Here is a 25,198-nt window from a genome sequence, read left to right as displayed (position 1 = left end):
AAATCACATAAGTTTAAGACTAGTTAATGCTAGCTACAACAGAAACGCACCAGAACACCCAATGCACCAAAGCCTCCCCCACACCAGACCCAGTACATAATGATGGCCCGGGTCCCAGCAGGAAATGAGACTTCCAAATTCCTCACATCTCAATCTGACTGAACACCCATGGAATGCACACAAGTCTGATCCACTGAGGCCCACCCTGCAACCCCCCAACAACCACAGGATCCGCTGCCGATGTCCTGGTGCCAGACACCCCTGCAGATTCCCGGTCCAAGGGGGCCAGAGCCACACTGGTGGCACAATTCAATTCAATTCTATTTTATTTATATAGCGCTTTTAACAATGGTCATTGTCTCAAAGCAGTTTCAGGTCAGGTTACATACCAGCTCCAAGCACTGTCTAGAAAAAAATCTTTAAATTGCCAAATGCACATTTTATGTTTACACCCTCATTTTCTATTGGGTACTTTGATCATAAACACTCTTTATGCTTATCCTAGGATTATTATTCACAATAAGAACTTAGTGGCCAGTCCGTTTTTCTTTTCAATACATGTAGTGCTGTTTGGCTTTTCTCTCTTTGATGGTATGCAGTAATGATTTGAAGAAGATGGCTTCCCTTTGAGTCTGCAAAATAGTTTTCCCTTGCCATTGTCAGTTCTTCTCCTTAGGCATCTAAAATAATTTATATCTAGATTTCTGTAAAGCGGCTTTGTGAGCATCAGGTGCTTTTGAAATAAGTGAAAAAACATCCAGCCATTTTCCATTTAAAAGAAATAACTATTTGTCAGCATGTAAAGCGACACGAACAGGAAAAACGCCACACTTTTTTTTTTTAACCCCCCCCTTTCCACAGACTCTTACTCATGTGCCTTGCTCTCCATACTTGTTACAGAGCCAACTGGAGGCTTTATTGATCCGAGAACAAGTGTTAAATGGGAAAATAGTCTCCGTTTAAACCTGCTTAGAATAACTTTTCTTGTGCCCTAGTGTGAGGGAACTGGGTGAGTGCCCTTGCAAGGCTGATCAGCATGACTTAAAGGTCCGATTTGTCACAATCTGCTTCCTCCTGCTAGATAGCTACATGCGGCGAGTCGAGTCTTTGCCCGCGTCATAGTGGGGTGAGGATTTAAGCTTTCGTCGTTAAGGGGAGGCTCAGCATGCTTTGTTGACCGAGTAATGACACGGCCAGCCAGCTCGATTTTTCCTTTGGTCTGAGAAATCTGTTTTCTGTTCTGTGTGTGTGTGGAAAATGTAAAATACCGGCAGTGATTCTTTAAATATAGTAACGCAGCTTCAGTATTTACAATCAGGCATTATTATTATTATTATTATTATTATTATATCATTATTTTTGAACATGGACAAGATCAACCCAGTATTACAGTGAAAAAAAAAACATATATTCCGTAGAGAATTTTTTACATGTCGAAAAAAAAAATCATATTAATACTGATCCACTCTAACGGCTCACTGTGACCCTTACAGGATAGGGTGGTTAATATGGGATGATGAAGGCTTATGTCAAGCTGTGCATTTAGTGTGACTCAACAGCAAAGAAGAAAATTGGCTAGGGATGTTCTTTTTATAATTCAGGAACAAGATCTTTCCCCAAGACCTCTGTACTAAAGCACTCTCAGAGACATAGAAAAAGAGAATCTACACATACTGTACTTTGTAAAGAACAGAGAGGGAACATTGCTAACTAGAAAACTATCTGGCGCACAAGATAAAATCTGGCAAGTTAAAATCTTGTTGAGTAAGTGTGTCCACTTATTACTTTATTTCTGCTAAAATATCCATGATATTTATGATAATTCAATTACACTGCTGGAGTGACCCATCGACTATATGAATGCACAGCTTTAGGATGAGGGACTGTGATAGTTAGAGCCTTTGCACATGCACAATACGATGAGAAATAACAGGACTGGGATTAAACAGCTGTGTGACCATGAGAAAACCACTCGTTAGTGAGACTCATCAGATAGAAAGGCCTCAGTTTGCTAGGATCGTAAAGATTTCGGATTTTGGAGCAATTGAACAAGCTAGTGTGGTCTCAAGTGTCCAGACTGACCCTGTTCCAGAGCGATGTGCATCAGGGTAAGAAGGAAAGGGCATGAAGTGATGCATCATGTACTGTATAGTGCCCACTGTACAAGTCTCTGGAGGCAGTGTTACGATCTGGTGTTGCTTCAGTTGCTCAGGTCGAGGCTCAGCAACGTTATGTGGCAGTAAAATGAAATCAGCTGACGACCTGAACGAACTGAACGGCCAGGTTATCACATCAACACGTTTTTCTTTCCTGACAGCACAGAAATATTTCAGGAAGTTGTGAAGCAGTAAGGGTGGTTGAAGGAAACGTTTGACCCGCTAGAGGCCAAGAGCGACTTGTAGCCTGTAAAACACAGTTTATTACCCTATGATGTGTCTTACGGTTGCATCTGCTGTGTACATCTGTAAATGATGTACTTATATATTTATTTTAATAAATAATGCTGCAGCAAGTCTACACACACCAAGGTACATTTATTTACTTTTTCACCTCATTAGCTGCCTGGATCGCTACATAACTTATGTACTTTTAGAGACATCATTTTCATTTGTTTTTATTATGTAAAGTCTAATTAAATTTATACTCATGCCGATTCAGTTTAGAGCATATTGTCTATGTATTGAGCACATTTTGTATTCTCTTACCCACTCACTTACTAATTATCTATAGCGCTTTATCTGTTTAGAGGGTCATGGGGGGCATTGCTGGAGCCTATCCCTATCTGGAGACTTAGGGCACGAGGTGTACCCTGGTCAGACAGGGTGCCAATCCAGCGCATGGCACATTCTCTATTCTAAATGTTCAATTTTTTTCTTACTGCTTGGGGAATTAAAGAGAGCATGCCAAGAGGAACTGCCTGAAAATGAAGCAGAATGCTGCAAAAAGCTAATTATTATTAAAATTCTTTTACATAGATGTTTCAAATCTGAAAGAAGCAAAGCTGTTCTGTCTGAATTTGACGCAGCTCTACTGTATGCACCGGCAGCGTGTTAAATACCAAAACCAAAAATGATCATATACTTATATTCCGCCATTGTACTGTATTTAAATATAAACAGATTTACTGTGTTTTTAGGTGCCGTGTTCCTTCAAAACGTAACGAAATTGATGCATATTGCGCTATTTTAAACAGCTTAAAATGTTAAATTATTATAATTTCAGCCCTTCAGCTTTCTTTTTTCTTTCTTTTTTAAGTGGATAAAACCATAATGAGATACGAGAGTGTAAGACTGCACCTGCACTTGGGCTAAATTATAGACTAATAGTGATTTTTATGCACTAAAAGCTCAGCTGCTGCGTCTCACTGCTTCAGGGTTTCACTCAAAAGCCTGAGATTCACAGTTCATGTTATTCAGAGTGCCACTAAATGCTCTTGTAATTGTTCATCCCTTGTTGACATCTTATGAATTCCGAATGACATCCTGAATACAGATGAAAACGCTGACCTATTACTAAAGCCCACACGTTCCACAAGTAAATTTTCGGAGAAAGATGAAGCAGCTGGTTCAGGCTAATGCCTTTAATTGCACTGGGTTTAAGCGAGCTGTTTCTGGCAGAGCGTGCACGCACTTATGTTCGCACACACACACAAACACACGCACACACACACTATAAATGGGATGCAGGATTCATCTGTGGGGTTCCAGCTAACATCTGTGTGTACTCCTGGGTGGATTATGTGGCGATGGTGAAGGCCATCCGCTTTGCACCGTGTTCACACGCAAAGGTGAGAAAACATGCACATGGAAAAAAAATGCAACACACACATAAATACAACTGTGTTTATGTGCAGAGTGCTAATTTTGTTAATGTTAATGGAGATATACTGTAATAAACTCACCAACAATATGCACACATCTACTTACTGTAAAATAAAAAAAAGTCATTTTCTACTGCATTACAGTATGTCATCATGGTGTGACCATTTTTTAATTCATAAGAACTTTTAACTCGGTCTAACTTACACTAATTTGTGCAAAGGTTGTAGAGGTGATGTGTTTGTAGAGATCATAGGAATTAGAGCACTTTCTTTTGTTTACAATCTGGATGGTGTAATCAGGATTGTATACACCATGATGTAAGGCTGAAATTATTATTTTTTTAATAATGGATCTCTAAATAATCTTGGTTCGTCTGACCATACATAAATGAAATGGATGTTTGGATTGTAGTTATTTATTCTGCTTAATTTGTACAGGTCAGGCTGCTATTAACGGGAATAATAGCCCAAATGGAATAAAAACGCATCATGTAACCACCCCATGCAGAATAGTCTGACCTGTTCTGGCCTGAACGGAACGGGCTTTCAATAAGGGTGATGTAAAACCTTTAATAATCCCTTCAGTAGGTGAATATTAAATATGTAAACACTTGATCTGCTGGTTTTTATTTTTAGAATACATATACTTCGTGAGGGGTAACATTATAGTACTTGACGTTCCTTTAAAGGAAATTCTGCATCCATTTCCAGCTGGTAATGTCCATGAGAAAAACGCTATTTCAAACGTAGAAAAAGAAGCATCTAATCAATCAAAGATTAGAAGATATATCTGTACATCCAGTATGTATGTACCGGTTCGAGGTCATGTGATATGATGAGATCATTTCCTCACCATCAACTTTTTCAAAATGCTGATTAAAATGGATTTAACTGTAGTTCATTGCTGATAATTTTTTTTGTCTGACTGGGACACAATAGAACCCTTAATCATATAGTATACAGTACATGTTCCGCTCTTCATTAAGTAAATAACAACAACATGATGGGTAATTTAATGCTAAGAAAGATTCCCTTTTGTTTTCGTGATCTGCCTCATCTTACTGACATTTCTAATAATCACGTCAGAGTGTTCTTACTTGGGTCACTTCTTTCTGTAGCTGTTTCCTTTGCTGGATGTTCAGCCGCTAAAGTGCAGGTTTCTGGGAGAAAAAAAAAAGCAACACAGCTCTTTTAGGACAACACAATTTTGAATTTCAGTTCTTAGAGCCGTGCCTACACACAGCCTGTAAACACATTCAAACAATAAACGTCGCATAAATCTTACATAAACAATACTTGAGTAAGGGAAGTACGGGTAAGCTTAGAATCCAAACGCTGTTATGAAGTACTGTATACTGCTTTTTATTTATATAAAACAGGAAAATGGGAGACAAACACATAGTCAGCTGTTTTGAGACTGTTACTGTATTTAAAAAAAAAAAAACAACAAAAAAACTTGTGTTTGTTTACAGCATGGATCTTCAGTATCGAGCCATCTTTTATTTAGAGACACGTATTAACTTCATTTGCGTCCAGTAAATTATTTATAACAATTATAATAAATGCAATCTAATAAATGACTGAAACAGTGATCAAGTCTGCATTTTAAACTATATTTCGAAGCACCATATACACCATATGGCCAAACCCCTGACTATCACACTGCTACAGTACAGTATGTGTCCATACAACCTCCCTGGGCATTAACCTGAAGCCTGTGCTCCACCGGCAGCAGTAACAGCCTCGACTCTTCCCTGAGATTTGAGGGGATTTGGCCATAAAGCTACAAGATCATTAGTGAGGTCAGTCACTGATGTTACGTGAAGAGGACTGGGGCAGAGTCACAGTTCCAGTTCATCCCAAAGATTGCACTGTGGGATCGAGGTCAGTGCTCGGGCCACTCGAGTTACAGTCTTCACAGAGGTTGGACAGGCTAATCGTGATTCTGGAACAGGTTCGGGTCTCTTCGAGTCAGTAAAGTTGGATTGTAAACCTTCAGTTATATGCTTTAAACTTAACAAAATACTGACTTTTGGCTGCATTAACGTTTTCATCAAGTTGATCTACACCAGCACTTCTATTGGTTCGGACTACACGGGCCAGACTTCGCTCCCCATGTGCATCAGTGAGCCTTGGCCACCTGTGACCCTGTCTCCTGTTCATTGGTTTCCCATCATGGATCACTTTTGGTATGTTCTCACCACTGCAGACGTGGGAACATCCCAGAAGACCCGCAGTTTTGGACATTACATCACAGGACCCAGTCCTCTAGACATGACGATTTGGCGCCTCTCAAAGTCACCCAAATGCTAACACTTGCTGATTTTTTCTGGTTTTAACTAATCAGTTTCTGGAAAAAAGGATCACTTTCTGTTTAATACCTGTACATCTCACACACTTCCAGCCGTCATTGTAACCAGATATATGAGTATAAGTGTAGCTACTGTGAGAAGGGCCAAATTTGAATGGCTAGACGACTGGGTCAGAGCAACTCCAAAACTGCAGCTCTTGTGGGATGTTACTGGTCTGCAGCAGTCAGGACAAGATGATCAGAACCTTGGTGGCCTACTCAATATTAGGCAGGCGGTCGTAACGTTATGGCTGATCAGTGTAAACACTTCCTATTACAATCGTGGTCAATCTAACTAATACTTAATTGATGATTCTTGACTTCTGCCGTCATGTACACGTGAAGCCACAGAAACCTTCTGTTCTGTTAAAAACTTCTTTATAGATGAATTAGGTGAACTATTCTTTAGCTGAAGAAATACTCCAAAACACACACATCATTACACATGGCGTGCAGGTGCTCCATGCTAAATTGAGAATGCGGCCCTGTTTTGAGCAGTGCTGCTTCACCTGGCCCCCTCTCTTACTTTTCTTTCTCGTCTTCTCTTGCTTTCCCCCTCTCTATGGAGTATAATTGCAAAGAGTGCCTGCTTTTGGGCTCGGGCCAAGACGAACATTAGTTTTGCTTCTGTTGGCCGGAAAGCAAATCCAAGAAACTGGCACTTGAGGATGGTGATGGTGACACGGCTGTCAATGCTGGGAGGGTGAAACTAAATCACAAGGGAAGAAGGAAAACACAAGCTGCTGCTCCGAGGTATGTAAATGTAGAACTGTAGCACGGAGCAGAACAGTAGAAGACACGGTAAAGAATGGGATCAGCATTCGAGACTCTCGCCTTGGAGTTTGACATTAATGACTCTCTCTCATAAGTCAAATGCCCTGAGGGATGAGGAGCAACTTCAGTGTGTGAGGGAGCGATAGAGAAAGAAAGAGAGAGAGAATGTGAATGAATAAATCTAAAGACTTAAAAGAGCATTTGTAAATCAGTAGTATTTATTTGTGCTCATTAAATTTGCTTCTGTGACTAAAGTCTTTACACTATGATGATCAGCATTCAAATGCGATTTACTGTATACTATGAAAAAATAAATTGAGTTTGTATAAGAATTAGCACCTCTTGTGCTTTTTATGCTGAAAAATATTTTTCATTTAATATTAGAAATAAAGTATTTACTGACAAAACCTAGAACAAATACAGGACTTTGGTACAGAAGATGTTCATGCATGTCAGTTTCCTGGACACAGTGATTCTTTGATTCAGGATGAAAAGACCTAAAAATGTTATAAGTGACACTATGATAATACAAAAGTATTTTAGAATTAACTTTAGAACTGCATAATTGTATTTAAATATAATTTTTTACATTTAATACATTTACATTTCAAATCTTTGTTTTGAAACTGCTAGGGATAACATTTCAATTCACAAAACAATAACAACAACAACAACAACAATAATAATAATATCAATAAAAGTTTTCTGGTTAACAAATCTAAGCCTCGAAGCATATTTTAAAATGTAACAAGGGCTTAATAAATTATATTTATTTATATTTACTTTCATTTTGTATTCTGAATATTTCATTCTCTTTTTTGTGTTTTATTACTGCGCTGTGTGTTACCGAGTGCCACAGTTTGTCTTCCTGGAAACCTGCCTAGGCAAAAAAAAATTATAACTATCTCAACGTAATAATGTACGACAGGGTTAATTAAATGCATTGACACAAGATAAGAGTAATGAACAAGCATATAATTACTATAATATTTCAACAAAGTTGCAGCATCTTGTTTTGCTTTCAACAAAAAGTCTCAAACAAAATCTTTGCCTTGAGATATGTTTTTCTGTCTATGGATTATGCGAACATAATAATACTGTATTTTATCAATTCAAATCAATTCAATTTTATTTGTATGATAATTTTAATAATTAAGCAATATGACACGAGTGCTGGTGTTCTGAATATCTGCATGGCTGTAATAAAGATGTTGCTTTTTATACAACAGTTCAACAGACAACATTTATCATTAACAGATTATGACTTTTTTGTTGATTTAACCAGTTATTTTGCTCCACCATCACATACTGTATCATTCCGCGACTGTTGCACACTTTTCTGCACATTCCGCTCATTATCTTGCCCATAACAGGACACGGTTATACAATACACTGCATTACATTTCAACTCTTCTATATTTAATTTTATAATATTTTATTATTTTTTTTTATTTCCTTTTTATTCTACGATTTATTTTTATTTTTTATTGCTTGTACATAATGTACATATAAATGCGCCTAACAGCTAAAGTTTATTTACATATTTCTAAATCTCTACTATTTCTCTTATTTCATACTAAAACTTTCTTTTTGAAATCTTGAGGTCATCAGCAGTCGTATAAGCATTTCACTTCATATCATACTGTGCATCGCTGGCGACCGACAGTTACTGTAATTAAGTAGTTTTAAACTCTTACAGGAAATATGTGGACAAAAGGTGAGGAGAATAAATCATGGAGGTGGTGGACAGTCTCGTAAGTCTAACAGGTTTCAGCTTTATATTTCCATTTATTCCACTTTAAAATATCATTTAACTTCTGGGTTTCAGGGTTAAATCCCCAAGTAGTGTAAAATCAAGTAATGCCCTTGACGTGTGCTAGTTTGCTAGTTAGCTTTGTAATCTCACTCATCATCGTTACCGATTTATCCTGTATTCAGGGTCGCGGGGACCTGGAGCCTATCCCAGGAGGCTTAGGGCACGAGGTGGGGTACACCCTGGACAGGGTGCCAATCCATCTCAGGGCACACGCAAACCTGGCCAGGAATCGAACCCAGATTCTGGAGGTGCAAGGCGACACACCACCGTTGCCTGCTTTGTAATCTATACATACTGTATAGATTGTACATACATATTTGGGGGGGCATAAGATGAGTAATATAAGTCATCAAGATGGTCTCTAGAATTTCAGTTTGTCTGTTTGTTTGTGCATCATGTAAGAAATAACACATTTAAAATATTCAATAGTTATTAATAAAACAACACAGACTGTTTAGAAGCAATTCAGAACAACTTAGAAGCAATTATTAAAATGTTATTTAATCTGATATAACATTATTGGCTGATTGATACAGAGTGATACATATAGTTTGATGTCCAAGTGCCTCTCATCCAATCAGATTGCTTAGTTGGAATTAACTGTTGTATAAACAACATTATCACAAAAATAAAAATTCTGGATATAATTTTTCAAAATGTAAGCAATTGCTTTGTCAGTTAATTGATACTTGCTAGTGTCTTTAGTATATAACATGTTTAACTGGAAATAAGCAGCAAAATTAAAAAGAAAGCTACAGCTGTCTGGTCATACAGTATATGCAGGAAGAAGAACTCTAGTAAACCCAAAATGATGATGCTTGGAATGATGGATGGCAAGAACAAAAGACAAAGAACGCACAGGGGACGGTTAGATGATGTAAAGGCAAGGTGCGGAAAAGACACCCTGCAGGAACTGAGCCTTATAGAAGAAGATAGGAACATCTGGAGAGATAAAGTGAGACACTCAAGAAACACCTACAGGTGATGAACCCAAGGGTCTTGATGATGAAACAGCAAAGTTATACAAGTGCTTGATAATTAATCCTAAACTAGTAAAGATTGTGCCTTGGGCAGTGTGTGTAGTGCAGCAGGCAGTGGAAAAGTGTTTTTTTACAGTATCATGGAAAAATTACAGCATACAAAGAATAATATGTTTAAACACGTGAAGGTCCCCTCCCAACTTGACGTGATATGAAACACACTTGTCCTGGGCAGCAAGGATCCTGATTTGTCCATCGCCATGATAACGTGGCACAACGTCTTGCTTTTGTTAGATATTTGGTCTTATCCATGTTTAAGAACCACAACCGAGATATTTCATCATATTTATTACTCATATTTATTACCCAGTTGATACCTAGTTAGTAGTTGTAATGTAATGTAATGTAACTTCCCGATGTAAATGAGCCTGTTGGGAAGAACAGGAAAATAGATCAAATCATCCCCAAAATCTCATTGTAGGAAATGGGACTGAAATGTTGAGGCGCTTTCATGTCTGCATGTAAAAATAGAACGTGGAAATGTGGTGGGGAATAGAAAAAGCACCCAAATTATAAATGCTGGAGTTACACCATTATATTACTTTTGCGCCTGCATGAAAATAGAGCGCGAGTCTCATTATCAGCCACTGACGATAAGAATAAAAGGCACCTTAGATTCATGCACTTCAGAAAATAACATCTGGAGTAATACAGTAATTATAATACCTGGTGGCTGGTTCGGGATATCAGGTTGGTCCACATCCATGTCTATAATCAGAGAAAAAAAATATATATACAGTATATCACAAGAAGCTTGCTTACGAACCAGATCTTACAAAAACGCATTCCTTATTCCTTTATCTTTTATCATTAGAACAGTGTGTGCAATCCCACCACGGGGCTTCTTGGATCAATATCTAATCAAGCTTCCAAGCTGGAATTAAAACCCAAAATTCTCACAAGAAAATCATTCACAATGTTGAACCACGCTGTATAATAATCATCAGACTGGTGTCTATGTATTGGGGTGAGGTTTTTTGTTCACTTTGGAACCTGGTTTTGGAGATTCAATCTGTTTATACACTCCTGTGCATTCTAGATTGTGCCTTTCCTCTACAAATCCACCACTTTAAGGCAATCTACAGTAACTTGCTGCAAAAAAAATTATGATTCTGAGATTTCCCTGATGTGTGAATGAAGCAACATCAGCTTACCTCCCTGGCTCTGCATCTCAACATCTGGAAGATGAAAAACGCATGGTGTCAGGGAGAAACAGCTCATTAACTCTTGATGCAACATCCCCTCAGAGTACAGAGTAAATACTTCACAGCATGCTTGTCTATATACCTCTGACACGCTCAGCTTTTACCCCAGAAAATGCACTTATCAATCCCTGTTAGTATTAGTTACCTAATTAGCATAGCTTAGTAATTAGATTAGATTCATTATCATCAGGGATAAAGATGCTCAGTTGATGAAAAGGGTGTTTGTGGATACGGGGACAGGAAATCAAAAGAAGTTGAGCTGCAAAAGAATGTGATGCTGCCACATCATCCTGAAAACAATCCCTTGGTATTTTTCGTTATATCACAACGTTGTACTACTGGCAAGGATTCGCATTCTACAAGCTGGTTTTTACAGTGAGTGTTATAGATTTAATTTAAAATGGATCAGTTTGACTTGTTGCTCATACACACAACATACACTACAAAGTGAAAACATGTTTTTTTGTTTTTTTTTTATAAATTGTTTAAAAAAAAAAAACCAAATCCGAAATAGGACCCCCGTCTAGATGGATCCAAATTGAGCTCAGGTGCATCCTGTGTGCTTTGATCATCTTGCGAACATGACCGAATCCTGTCTGTCGCAAATTCAATAGATTGGATGTGATCCAGACAGGCACACGTCTGTGTGTAAAAGTTCCCACAATTCACAGTGAATGTTAGTCATGAAATCCAAGCAACTCTCCACAGACATTCATGATCAAATTGTGTTGAGACACAGATCTGGGCAAGGGTATAAAACCATTTCTGAAACAGTGAACGTTCCCAGGAGGATCCGTGGGCTCCATTATTGTGAAATGGAAAAAGTTTAGAACCACCAGAACTCTTTGCAGAGCTGTCTGTCATGCCAAACTCTGTAACCCAGACTAGAACTGTCTTGCTGAAGGAGATTACTAAGAGCCAAATGGCCTTTCTTGCAATGCTTAAGAAGAACTTGCCTGAAATACCAGATGAATGAGGCGTATATGGTAGAATAGCAGAGGTGACAGAAGCCATTTCTGAATAAAAGCCATATGGCAAGCATTTGGATGTCTGAGAGCATGAGAAAAAAAAATCTCTGGCTGATGCTACAAAATTCAAGTTTTCTTTTTTCCTCTGTAAGCACATGTTCGAGTCCTACATTTGGTGAAAATGCCAGGTACTTCTTATTAGCTGGCAAGACCTGTGATACATGGTGGTGGCAGCATCATTCCACAAGATACTTCTCAGCAGCAGTGGTCAGAAATATAGGCATAATAAAGAGGAGAGGTCACGGGGGTGTTAAGGGGAGAAATGTGCTCCGGAGTGGACACAACCACAAACTGAAGCAAAAGTTCACCTTTTAGCACAAAAGCAACCAGCCAAGACAAACACTTTGAGTAAAGCCAGTCAAAACTGAGAGAGTGGGAGATGACATTTAACAGTTTCTCCCAATCCAGATTTTTTTTTTTCTGGACCTGTGCAGATGTGCCAAGAAGAACAGGAGAAACTGAGGTGCAAAAAAAGAAAGTCGTAGAGACTACCCAAGAAATCTAGATGGTGTAATTGCTGCGATAAACGCTTAATGGATTAATGAATTAAGGATTTTAAAGCTTATCTAATGAGAATGCCTTGTCGTTATGTATTAGTCTGTCTAAAAAGACATTCGAATCAGTTTTAAACACAATTTAATGCAACAAACTGAAAGGTTCTGAATACATCCTAAACCCACTGTATATGCAATTAGGTATTTAATATTCGCTCACAAAAAAAAAAAAAAGAGACAAAGAAGCATTATTGGCTTACCGTGGTGTACCTGGCTGTCCATGTGTACGTCATTATCATCATCATCGTCATCATCTGCATCATTTTTATTAGGATCTGAAAAAATAATCGAAGGTGAGTGTCAGGGATGAATAGTTTAAGAACACAGGTTTATGTCACAGTTCAGGTCTACTAGATTGCATTGCTTCAATCTGAAATGACCTGGATGATAAAATGTAGAATGTCAAATCTAAGGATTTGCATATTATTTCCGTATTGATTCATGCAGGGATTAGAGCAAGCCTCGTACACATCAATAGTAGCTAAATCATAATTAAAAAATCGTGATTGGTTTTTTCATTGCAGTGGTTTAAATCTTTCCTCTGTAATGTAGCCATTTTTTTTTTATTTTTGATGTTTGCTTTCTGTAGAAGGGTTTAAATTTTTCAGTTTGTCGAGTACTTGAGGTCCAGGTTATGTCAAGACCATTCCATTTCTTGGCAGTAAGAACCTCTTAGAGTTATGACATTAAGTCAATATGACCTGTGATGCATTTGGCTGTATTTGAGCATTTCTCTGCTTCTGTACACTTCAGGATTCATCCTGCTGCAGCCATCACCAGTCACATCATCGATAAAGATTAGTGAAGCAGTTCACTGGCAGCCACACGCCCAGGCCACGATAAGGTGGTACACTTTAACTTCACTGGCAGCGAAGCCAGCGGGGGGAAAAAAACTTTTTTTTTTCTTTTTCTGGAGGACATTAAGTAAACCAGCCTGTCTAACATTTTAAAGGAGCTCAACAGCAAATGGATAAATGGCAGTGTTGACTGTATGCATGGCACGGTTCCAGACTGCGACTTTCATTAACAGGAGCTCGTGCAAAAAAAAAAAAAAAAAAGTCAACTATGAAGCTAAATGGACCAATGAACACGAGCTCACCGAAACTGGACAGCTGAAGAATGGAAAAAGACAAGGTGACGTTTTTCCAATCTTCAACTGTCCACTTTTGGTAACTTCTTTATCCCGGTCTGGGTGTCATCAAGCAGGAGGATCCATCCCAATGCACACACACACACACACACACACACACACACACACACATCCTCAGACTTATTCACATCTACATCTAATGTAGAGCCAATCCCACCACAACTTGCATTTTTATGGGACGTAAAAACAAACAAGACAACCCACATGGACATAAAACGAAGATGCACCTTCACACTTTCCCACTTGTACACATTAATCCTTGTCCATAAAAACGAATCCCGGAACACTACAGACTATTCAATGGATTTTTAAGTAGCTGTAAGACGACCGTGTTTTTTTTTTTTTTCTTATCGCTTACCAGTGTTTTTGGATAGATCTCTAATATATTATAATTTATTATGATTTATTCAGATTGCTCAGCCTCATGATGATCCTTCTCACTGGCAGTGACACTTCTTTGGTCCTCATGTTGAGGAGGAACAGCAACAGTCTTTAGATGCAAATGCCAGACATACAATTAAGTTATGCAGAGATAAAATGACACAAATATGATAGATGAGGGAAACGGCGATGCTATTCTGGTGATACAGTTTATTCAGTATTTTAGCATTTGCTGTCCTTATCATGACGTCACGTGACTGAAAATCAACTTGAGCATCTAAAGCTTTTGAATAGTTCGGTTTAATTGCTTTAGGAGTGGTACTATTCGATATGTATCAAAAAAGAAATAAATCCTGCAGATAACTGAATGCATCTCATCAAGTTGGATGGGAGAAGATGAGAGACATCTCAGGATCAGTGCGCATGTTAATTCATACCGACATCTACTGTGGAACTCATCGTGTTTTTCCTGTTTATTAATCTCCATCTCTCTCTCACTCTCTCTCGATGACATTTAGGACAAATTGAGGCAATAAAAGCCATGACACCAATAAATCTCTCTGCTTGGGCGGCGCCAATGCGTTCATTGCATTATTATTATTTTTTATTTTTAAACAGTTTGATTTTGGACCTGACGATTAAAACCTTATTAAACGCTAAACGCATTGCTTTTTCATCAGCCTCGGCTCCTTGAGCAGTATTGGAGGTTTCGTCAATCAAATTCAACATGACGCTGCTTGGGCTTTTATCTCATCAATCAATCAATCCTGATTTGATATTTATTCAGTTTTGAGCCTAGGGGAAGTGCAGCTGTAATATCACGGGAGGTCGACCTATTGACCTCGTAATACATTAAAAACTGCAGGAGGGCACAAACTGGCAAACAAGATTAATACACACACACACACATACACACACCTGGCAAAGGCTTTGAGGGAAATTTGAAAATCTGTCTTTTTCTAAAAGTCTAACGCTTTCTGCTTCTAAAAGTCTACAAGCTCCCGAACCGTAGCATCTTCGTCTACAGTATTCTAGCGGTTTCTGTTTCATGATGACTTGTAACAGTCTAATGGTTCTTGCTCACTATGGTTTACTGTCTCCTGCTCCTGTGCTATCCTCTAACACTCCAATGATTCCTCGCAATATTTGAAGAAACTATTGGAAAAATAATTCCAGACTGACTTGCTGTTTATTTCTGCGCAGCTCGAACAGCACATCATGTAACATCATCTATCTGTTTCAAAATAACTCCATTAATACAGTATCTGGTTTAGGTGCGTTAATGCAACGGGAAAAGAAAGAAAAAAAAAGTCCACCAGTAGATGGTAGCAGCGTAACAGGGTTCTGACGCGTTCTATCGTCTACCCAGTGACGTACACGGTTATGTAAATTGTCCAAGCTTTCCAAGCATGACCTTTTACCGCCAAGAAGAAGAAAAAAAAAAAAAGTGAACATTTTAATGCCATGTTTTGAAAACCATAATGTGCCTATGCATTTTTTTTTTCCATCTAGGAGATGGAATTTAATAAGGGAGCTAATAGTGAGAAAATCAGAGGCACTCTTCACAGCGCAGCTGCAAGCGGTCACACTTATCTGACCACAGCAGCACAGAAAAGGCAGCAGCATGAATTATTCATGAGACATAAAAGAAGAAGAAAAGGTGAGTGACAGTGTCAGGATCAACAGCTGTAGCTCTGCAGCCTGCTAGTTCATGCATTACGTGTGTGTGTGTGTGCATGCGTGTGTTTTGGGGGGGGTGTTAACCTTTGCAAGAGATGCAGTGATGGGCTGAGGAACCTTTAGCTGGCTACATTTTTAATCCGGTGTAAACTAAAGCTTTAGCTGCATACTGTTTGAGTTTGAGTTATTTCTCCCACAATTCTCATTATCTCTTCTTCTCCCTCTCATCTGCTGAATATCACAGTTACCAGACTGACCTTACAGCCTACATGTTGATCTGCTTGTATATCTGGCTAACTCTTAACCCCACAAATGCCAAATCATACACAAGTTGTGCAACAGCTACCCCGGCAGACTTCCCCGTCAGATTGCTTCCCCCATCTAGCATCATTTATCCTCTTTGAAATCGCTTTCCTCCTGTTTTTTCAGCCTGAAGTGTATTGGATGGTATCCCAAAGTGTCTTTTCCAGCCAACAGCTTGCTCACAGATGCTGACATTTGCTGTTAAGCTGGATATGCGGTGTATGTTATCCATCTATGCGAAACACATTACCTTCCAGAGGTGTAGAAGGAACAAAGTGAATAGCTACAGTAAGTGCTTGCCAGGGAACCTGTAGTCTGGTTGGCTAGCTAGCTAAGTGTATTAATTATAGACTTAGACCTAGATGAAATTCAGTACATTGTTGGATGATGCTATGAGAAGGAACCCAGGTGTTCTGGCTCCTTGTGGGACGTTCTTGTCAGGACATATTGTCCCAAACGTGACCCAAAGGAATCCAATGGAAAACCAGTGAATCAGCAACATGGTCAAGGAGGAAACATGTTGACAAGGATAACCATGTGTCCTTGCAGACCAGTGTCCACAGCCTACAATGGCCAAGTGACCATCAGAACTGGATCACGGAGGAATTTTCAGTGAGAAAGTGGCCTGCTCTGATGAATCATGTTTTCTTTTACGTCATGTGGATGGTCTGGTGCGTTCGGGCACCAGGATGCACAATGGTGAAGAAGGCAAGCCGGCGGAGGCAGTGTGATGCTCTGGCCAAAGTTCAGCTGGGAAATCTTGGCTCCTGCCATTCACGTGGGTGTTACTCTGACACGTACCACCTACCTAAACAGTGTTGCTGACCAAGTACACCTCTTCATGGCAGTGGTCTCTTTCTGCAAGACAATGCGCTCAGCAATGCTGCAAAAAATGATTTAGGAATGGTTGGAGGAACACAAAAAAGAGTTTGAGGTGTTGACTTGGTCTCCAAACTCTCTAGCTTTTTAATCTAATAGAGTATCTGCGTGATGGCTTGGTGCGAAATGGTGCACGGGGCAGTTTTGGTGGTAAAAGGGGGGACCCACTCAGTATTAGGCGAATGGTCATAACGTTATGGATGATCTGTGTGCGCACACACATTACTGTTACATCTTACAAATCTTACATCGGCAATCAGCTTCTAATGGTGTGCACTAGTTACTGTATATAAATGTATGTTATTAATGATAAGGTCACTAAAATAAACATTCTTTCCAGGTGCATAATGTCCCCCGGGTGTTCCAATGAAATATGCTATGCTTTTAAAACAGGGTAGCCTGCTATATAAAGAACACCACCTAATGGCTGCAAATCAGAGGCAGTGTAATAAAATAATCCTACTTCCATTTAGGTCCATTAAACATGCTCCAGCATTTGTCTCAAACTCGCTGTGTTGCTGATGAAGTTTTTGTGGTGTTCCAGTTCTAGCCAGAGTGCAGGCTTGTAAAAAATATGATGCACGATTAAATTGCATAAAAATCGAAATTGACCAGGGAAATAATTTAATCCTGAAAAGGCTGGATATTATTACAGGAATTTTGGAATATTTGTTATTATTATTTCTTTTTTTCTTTTTAATTACATCCATGCATCTTGCTCACGCATTATTTGTGCTATTTTTTTGCTGTTAGGCTGGTTACAAGGTGGTATCAAAAAGTTAGCTCTGTTTACAAGAAAGTACTTTATTAATTATTACTTACATATTAATACTTTATTATTATCTGGCGAGTATGGTGAACACAAAAATTCTCATGCATCATGCACAAGTTGCGAATGGTTTTCGACATTTCCGGTTGTCCTGGTCTCTCGTTGTCTTTCAGTAAAGTTCGCCCGCGCGATTTCATGCTCGCTGTTTCATGTTCTATTTTGCTGTCCATGATAAAATCGCAGACGTGGTAATGCACGTGGTCAGAACAGCACCAGTTGCACAGCTCCAGATGTCTTTTGGCACACTGACTTATGAAAGCCGGTGCTCTGTGCGAGCAGCTATTTGCTGCCATCTGCTAGTGTGTTACAAAACTAGTCTCAAAACCTTTCGATACCACCTTGTGAATCGGACTGAATGCTAAATGGTACATTTCATAACTACATATTTTAGTGCCAAAATACTCCTGAAGCAATGCAATTTCAGCAACATCACAAACAGAGCAAGTTTTCATTGAGACTTTCCCAGTTCTATTGACAAATCCAAAAGATTGGCCCAAATAGTTCCTTAGAACAGTCCTGTGGCAAGTGTGTTTTGAAATTTCCTTACGTTCTCTCTCAGAGTATTATCTCCTCCCTCCAATCGGTTCGCAATTTCTGTAATTTCAATAAACAACTTATAATTGACGTATCATTTTACCCAGTCATACATGAGCTCTTATTACAAGTTTATAGTGGCAAGAGGGAGAAATAAAGTTGGCGCCTCTGTTTGATGGATGCAGTTTGTCGAATGTACAGTAGCTTGCTATGCTAGCCTGTCAGCGAGGTTACAAGTACGATGTCTAGCATGTAAAGTAATTCATAGTATTTAGTGCATTATTTGATTTCTCAAGCATGACAGAATAAAAATGTAAAAAGAAAAGCTCATCCAGGGTAGCGTTTTCAACTTTAGTTACATCGGATAAAGACTGAATAAAGCAGCCATGACATTACTTCCACCCCTAATGTACCAGAACGCTCCAGTGATGACATTCCTTAACAGCCTTTCTGCAGATTTTGCTATGGCTCTGATTTTGATCCAATTTGAACATTTATTTATTAATTTTAAAAGCTTTTCCGGCTAAAACTTCTCTTACACTTCTCTCAACTCGCCTCATGCGTAATGACTTCAAAAGCCAAAGGCAGACGCTACATAATTCCAACGAGTCACAGGGTTGACGTGCAACTAATCAAGTAATTTCGTGCGATGGATCTTGACCTTGCCTCATGTCTACCTATTTCATCTTTAATTAACATGCTTAGGGATGGAACGGAAAATAATCATTTGGTTCCTGAATATTAATACAGTGGATATTTATCTGTCTGTCACTGAAGTGCTTGCTGGGGCTGACATTTCCTCGATATAATGCTAATATGAAACTCTGGGATAAAGACGCTGATTCTAGTTCAGCCCATGAAGGGCCAATTCTCTCCAGAGACGGCACTAATAATGTTTCTTTGTCATTAGCGGCACGGCTGTAAGCTGCTTCGTTCTGACCCCAATTAGAAGCGGGGGGGGGGGCTCTCGGGGAACTTAAAGCAAAAAAGACCAGTGTAGCATCAAGCCATGCATCGATTAATACGTATAAATAAATCCTACTTTGTCATGTAGTCCTTTTTAGCATTCGAGTACAGATTGCTGTCAGTGCCTCTAACCCTAGAGAGCACATGTTCTGCACGTTTGTTCACTGTTAGATTAACGCACATAAGGTGCCAAAATACTACAAGCTAATTAAACGACACTCCCGCAGCGCTAATTTAGACATGTGACGTGCAAGCTAAAAATTAACACGACTTTATAACAAACTCCTGGTTTTATATCCCACCAACCTGTCAATCACAATTTCCCTTTAACGGCATGTCCTGTTGTTGTTTTTTTTAATGGTTTTATAAATATGACTTATTGCTAACATACTGTAATGCATTACTGTAACGTTTTTTTTTTAAATTATTATTATTCCATAGGATAATCTAGATCATCTGCCTTTTTTTTCTACTTTTGCGACACCTCAAATGTATTTCGGGACACCTTCGACCTTTGTTACTCTTACACATAAGCCAGTCTACAAGCTTGCATTCATCTCATCTCCATTCTCCATTATTTCTCCCCGCTGCCTTTGTAACACACAATCATTACCAATTTATCCAGGCAAAGCCTTGCATCAAATTAGCGAAGGCTCTTTCATCCTGAAATGGTGCTTAAACAAGCTTATGAGAAATCTCATTAGCTTATTTCAAAGCTTTTAATGATTTTCTGTTAACCTTGCTTGCCAACACAGTCGAACCTCAAAAACTGATTTGACCTTATTTGGGAGACATAATTAATTTTGAGCAATTTCACTCCGAGAGAAAGAAAATGACCCGAGTCTGTCTCGATAAACACAGCCGAAATTATTCAGTGCTTTTCTAAAAAAAAAAAAAAAAAAAATACAAATCTGTTGACAGATTAAAAAAAAAAAAAAAAGTAACTGGGAAAATATGTTTAAAATAGCTTGGAGAGAAGGGCAGGTCAGAACAAACGTGTCGTTTTAGTTGACTCCACAGTGCCGTGGTGTTCTCAGTTCCGACTGGTTAGAAGGTGTTGATTTATTTTCTATAACTGCAACTCTAATCACAGTACCAGTCAAAAGTCTGGACACACACTCATTCACCTTCTACTGTATACCACTTCTATACCCTCCTGTATTCAGGGTGGCGGGGGGCCTGGAGCCTATCCCAGGAGACAAACCTGCACAAGGTGGGGTACACCCTGGAGGGCCAATCCATCGAAGGGCACACACACATTCACACACTGCAGGCAACTTTGGGAGCACCAATTAGCCAAATCTGCATGTTTTTGGACTGTGGGAGGAAAAAAGCATCCAAAAAAAAGCAAGACCAAACCTTACCTCTAAATTTGATTATTTTTTTAAAGGAGTCCCCAGTCTTAGTGCCTTGTACCAGTCAGGAAATAATGCTCAGGATTTAAGTTTTCCACTATAGAAAAGTCTTCAAGATAAAGAATTTCTTGATAACATGACATTTAGTCTTAGTACATTTTTTCTGAGAAGTTGTAATGTAAGTTATATTAGATCATAACTTTCTCCTCCCACAGTATGTTCCTCAACATTAAACACAACTATGAGGGGCGTTCATGTCAAACCGGGACATTGTGATGAAATTTCTTGTATTGATGAGATTCTCAACTACAGTAAGTTTTTTTTGAACGGTGCAAACATTTTTAAAAAGCCCGTAGATTTGTGAACTGAAGCGGTGAGTGTACATTCAGTGAGTGTAACACCTGATCCTTGACAATCAACAGATATCTTGTATAACTTTTGGAAGAGGTGCATGGGAACTGTACACACAATCATTCAGGGACACCACTTGCATGTTACAGGAATTCGGCTCGGAGTTATTGCCACGTCCCCTGTACAGTCCTGACCTCACACTCTTAGCCATTTTCACATATTTGGGCCATTAAAGGAGTTCCTGGGAGGCCGGTGTTTTAGACATGAAGCAGGCAGTTTGATCATGGATCCGGTGGAGAAATCGCTCTACCTTGGTGGTATCACTGGAATAAGTGCATTAGTGTAGCAGGGGATTATATCGAGAAATAAAAGCAGTTTTTACTTTCATAATTGCGTTCCGTCATTCTGTGCAATCAAAAGTCCTGGTTTGACTTGGACGCCTCTCGTATAAATGTTTAAAAAATCTTACTTGTATTACTTTAATAAAAATTTAAGATATGATTATAGCTGTAATAAGAGCAGACATTCTGCAAAGTTAAATATAACTTTAAATAGTGAAAATGCACGACTTCCTCTTGATGAAAATACAACTTTCTAATCATTAAGCATAAACACTTATGAATGTGCCATTATAAAAAAGATAATAAACTTTAGTGTCAGGCTTCATCGCACTGCCTTGCCTTGACTTTGTTTATGTTTCTCTAACAGCACACTCCCAGACTTACTAATGCACATCTTATTATGCTTAATATATTACTTTACATGAAGAAAGAAACATCCAATTTTTCTCCTGGCCTTTCAGAAATCTTCCAGAGGTGGTGTTCGTCAGGATCCTTTGTTGAAGAGCGATGATTTAATAACATGCTGGGAAGTCTGATAAATTATACATCATTACACAAACAACGATGCCGGCTTACGTGATTAGATTAGTAAATCAGGTTTAATGTCTGTATTTGAAAAAGTACGGTATTTACGGCTCTTCTGTCTGCTTGAAAGTATTGACGCTATCCTCTTGTCTCTTGGGCGATGCTGCTTATTGAAACAGGATTTCTACAGTACAGGAGATTTCCCTAAAGACACCAACAGCATTGACTCTAATATTAATGGAGGGGAAGAAAAAAAAAAAAAAAAAAACTCCTTTAGCTTTTCTTACTTGTAGACAAATGAATAGGGTGTCATGCTAACTGCCTACCAGCACCCTCCGGTGTCCAAATCTAATTAACTTTGGTCTGTCTTATTGGGAAAGATAGTAATTGTTTCAGCAGAATGCCAGCAAAGAAGCTGAAAGTGCAGAATTTTAAGGCAAATTTGGAGATTACCCTTAAAAAAAAAAAAAAAAAGAGCCTGCACTCACCTTACACTCATTTGCCCTGGAGCGATGTTAAGAAGAAGAATGTGCTGGAGATGATTGGAATTGACTTATACACAGGAACTGCTGATTATACACAAGGTCTCAGCTGTTCAGATTTTACTGCCTTTTTTTTTTTGTCTTTATTATTATTGCGACATGAAATTAGATTTATAAGCAACTTTCCACAAGTGGACGCAATTATGATATTAAATTGGCTGAAAACCCTTTACAAAAAATAATAAAAAAATGATTCCATCTTTTGTTTCCATTACGGATATACAGTAGTGTCATCTATAATGGACGAGGTCAAGACGGGGACCATTCAAATATTACGGTTTTGGCTTTTACGCTTTAGAGGCTACGTCCTGAATGCTGTCTGAGGCATGGTAGGCGATATAACTGGACAAAAAGAGGAAAAGAGAGAGAAAAAAGAGATAAATAGAATGGGAGCTGAATGGAAGATAAATAGAATGGTGATAGAAAAAAAAAAAGAGTTAAAAAAAGGAGAGAGAAGCCTGATGCACTGCTACAAAAGAGCCTGAATTCCATGTGAGAATGGCAGCCATTTGTGCTCTTGAACTGGATCCAGAAAGTCTGGCTAACTGCGGCGCTGCTAAAGGCCAGGGCTTGGCTGACAATCAGACGTTTACAAAATGAAACAGAGGCTAAGCTGGGTGAAACTGGGTACTGTATGCGCACGGGTCTGTGAGTGTGTCTTTGTAATCGGGAGTTGCGCGGAGCCTACACTGGAACTGACACAGAGAGAGAAACCTGATAAATATTAATTTGAGAGTTACTGTGTGATCTTTATTATTACGTGAAATTTGCGACTGCAACCAAATTTTAGAAGTAAAAAAGAGGCTAAACCTAACTAAAGGATTCTAATTCACCGTCGATCTCCTCGAAGCTTCACAAAAACGCTGGCACTAATACACACATGGCAATCATTGGAATGGGTCAACTGCAGCAGAAGGGAAGCTGATTGCACTTGGTGAGCGTGCGAAGGCTTCCACAAATAACCAATAAGACATGACTTCACTCTGCCTTCCTGCCAAAACGCTGAATATTAGCACACTTTGGCACATCACCTTTTAAAAAGTGCTCACTAAGTGTCCAGTAAAAATAATAGGCACCGACAGATCGCCCTCACGGAAACACACACGGTACAGTGTAGAGATGAATGTGCCGCTACGGCAGATGGCTTTGATTTTATCATCCTCAAAAACTTCAATGTGGAATTTCTTCAAGGTGGAGTGTGTTTTATGGTTCAGTTGCAAATCGTGCTGCTAATGGGTCACATTCTGCGCAAGAGTTTTGGGGTCAGAGGACTGAGAAACAACGAGTGTTTTTAATGCAGTGGATTTTGTAAGAATTCTCTCTGCTTGAGCTACAACATGTGGGAAAGCTTGAGGGGGCAAAGACTTTTGCAAGGCCAGGAAATTATTATCAGTTCATAACTGGTCTCAGGTTGAGATAAGTCTTTATAATAATGCCAACACAGTTATTCTTTATGTTGGATTTAAATGGCACTATGCTCCAAAACAAAGAAATGATTCGCCTGATTTAAAGCACCTTGACCAGGCAACTCCGAAGGACGAAGGAATGGTGTAAATGTAAATGATGTAAAATGAATTATTTCATTAATCATACTTGATGTGGATGAAGATTTAGGACCCAGCTCTTGTCAAAAGCATTTGAAATGCAAAGGCACACATCTTTTTTTTTTTTTTTTTTAAATGTATTTGCTTTGCTTCCTAATTGATGAATCTTGGCTTTAATCTGTTGTGTGTTATAAACAATAAAGATGTCAAGGCTCTTGAAAAACAGCTAGCTATTTGAGCATTCTATAAAATTCTATGCAAAGCAATCACACACCACATGAATTTCCAAACTGGTACCACTTAATAACCCACCTGAGTCTGATCAGATTTAGTGAGCGTATTCCGAATTAAACTACAAACTAAAAAATCTAGTAAAAAGGAACCGATAAGCTGAGAGACAATAGCAAGGGCTGTGAAATGAATAAATAAAAAAATAGGGAACTAAGGAAGTAGGGAGCTCAAAAACTACTATTCAATATATAAAGATTGAAAACCAGAAAACTAAGGAATTAGGAAACTACAAACCTGGAAAAATAACTTGGAAACAAAAAAATATTAACAGATAGGGGATGAGAACTGGAGACCTAAGGAACTAGGGAACTCAGGAACTAGTAGACAATAATTAGGGGATAAGAGTTTGGGAACTACAAACAAGGGAACTAAAAATGATAGTGAACTAAGAACAGGGTAACAACAGTTAGCAGCTAAAAATTTGGGAACTGAGAGACTAAGTACTATAGTAGGTACTAGGAACCTAATGTAAGAAAACTAGAGAAATAATGTTTAGGGAGAAAGTACCTAGTAACTAGGGAGTAGGAAACTAAAAATGTACTGTAGGAGACAATAGATGTAGACTGAGGACTAGGAAACTAAAAATAAATAAAAAAACTAGTCAATTGAGGAAATGAGAAATTAGGGACCTAAAACCTGGAAAACACTAGCTAGGGTCTGAGTACTGGGAACCTACGAAACTGGGAAACTAAGGGACAGTAACTAGAGGCTGAGAGTTTGTGAACTACAAGCTAAGGAACTAGGTAGAAAATTGTGAACTAAGAAACTAGAAGTTGAATTTGAAAACTGGAAAACTAAGGACTAAATACTAGGGACCTATAAGAAACTGGGGAACTAATGTATTGGGAGAATGTACCTACTGTAGTAGCTAGGAAGTAGGGACCTAAAATGTAGTAGACAACAGCTGTAGACTAAGGACTAGGAAACTTAAACGCAAAAA

General features: G+C 38.7%; 1 protein-coding gene across 3 annotated transcripts in view; it reads right to left on the bottom strand.

Moving 5' to 3' along the window:
* The window catches only part of macrod2 (mono-ADP ribosylhydrolase 2), a 617,779-nt gene that overhangs the window by 26,184 nt on the left and 566,397 nt on the right, over positions 1–25,198 (bottom strand). For all 3 annotated transcript variants that reach the window (XM_053502322.1, XM_053502324.1, XM_053502323.1), the window contains 4 exons: positions 12,788–12,862; positions 10,955–10,978; positions 10,467–10,508; positions 4,918–4,980 (listed from right to left, as the gene is read on the bottom strand). In XM_053502322.1, the coding sequence (XP_053358297.1) occupies positions 4,918–4,980; positions 10,467–10,508; positions 10,955–10,978; positions 12,788–12,862 (204 nt within the window). The remainder of the gene's footprint in view (positions 1–4,917; positions 4,981–10,466; positions 10,509–10,954; positions 10,979–12,787; positions 12,863–25,198) is intronic.

The sequence above is a fragment of the Clarias gariepinus genome, chromosome 8 (genome assembly GCF_024256425.1).
Source record: "Clarias gariepinus isolate MV-2021 ecotype Netherlands chromosome 8, CGAR_prim_01v2, whole genome shotgun sequence".
Lineage (NCBI taxonomy): Eukaryota > Metazoa > Chordata > Actinopteri > Siluriformes > Clariidae > Clarias > Clarias gariepinus.
This window is presented reverse-complemented; position numbering and strand designations above follow the sequence as displayed.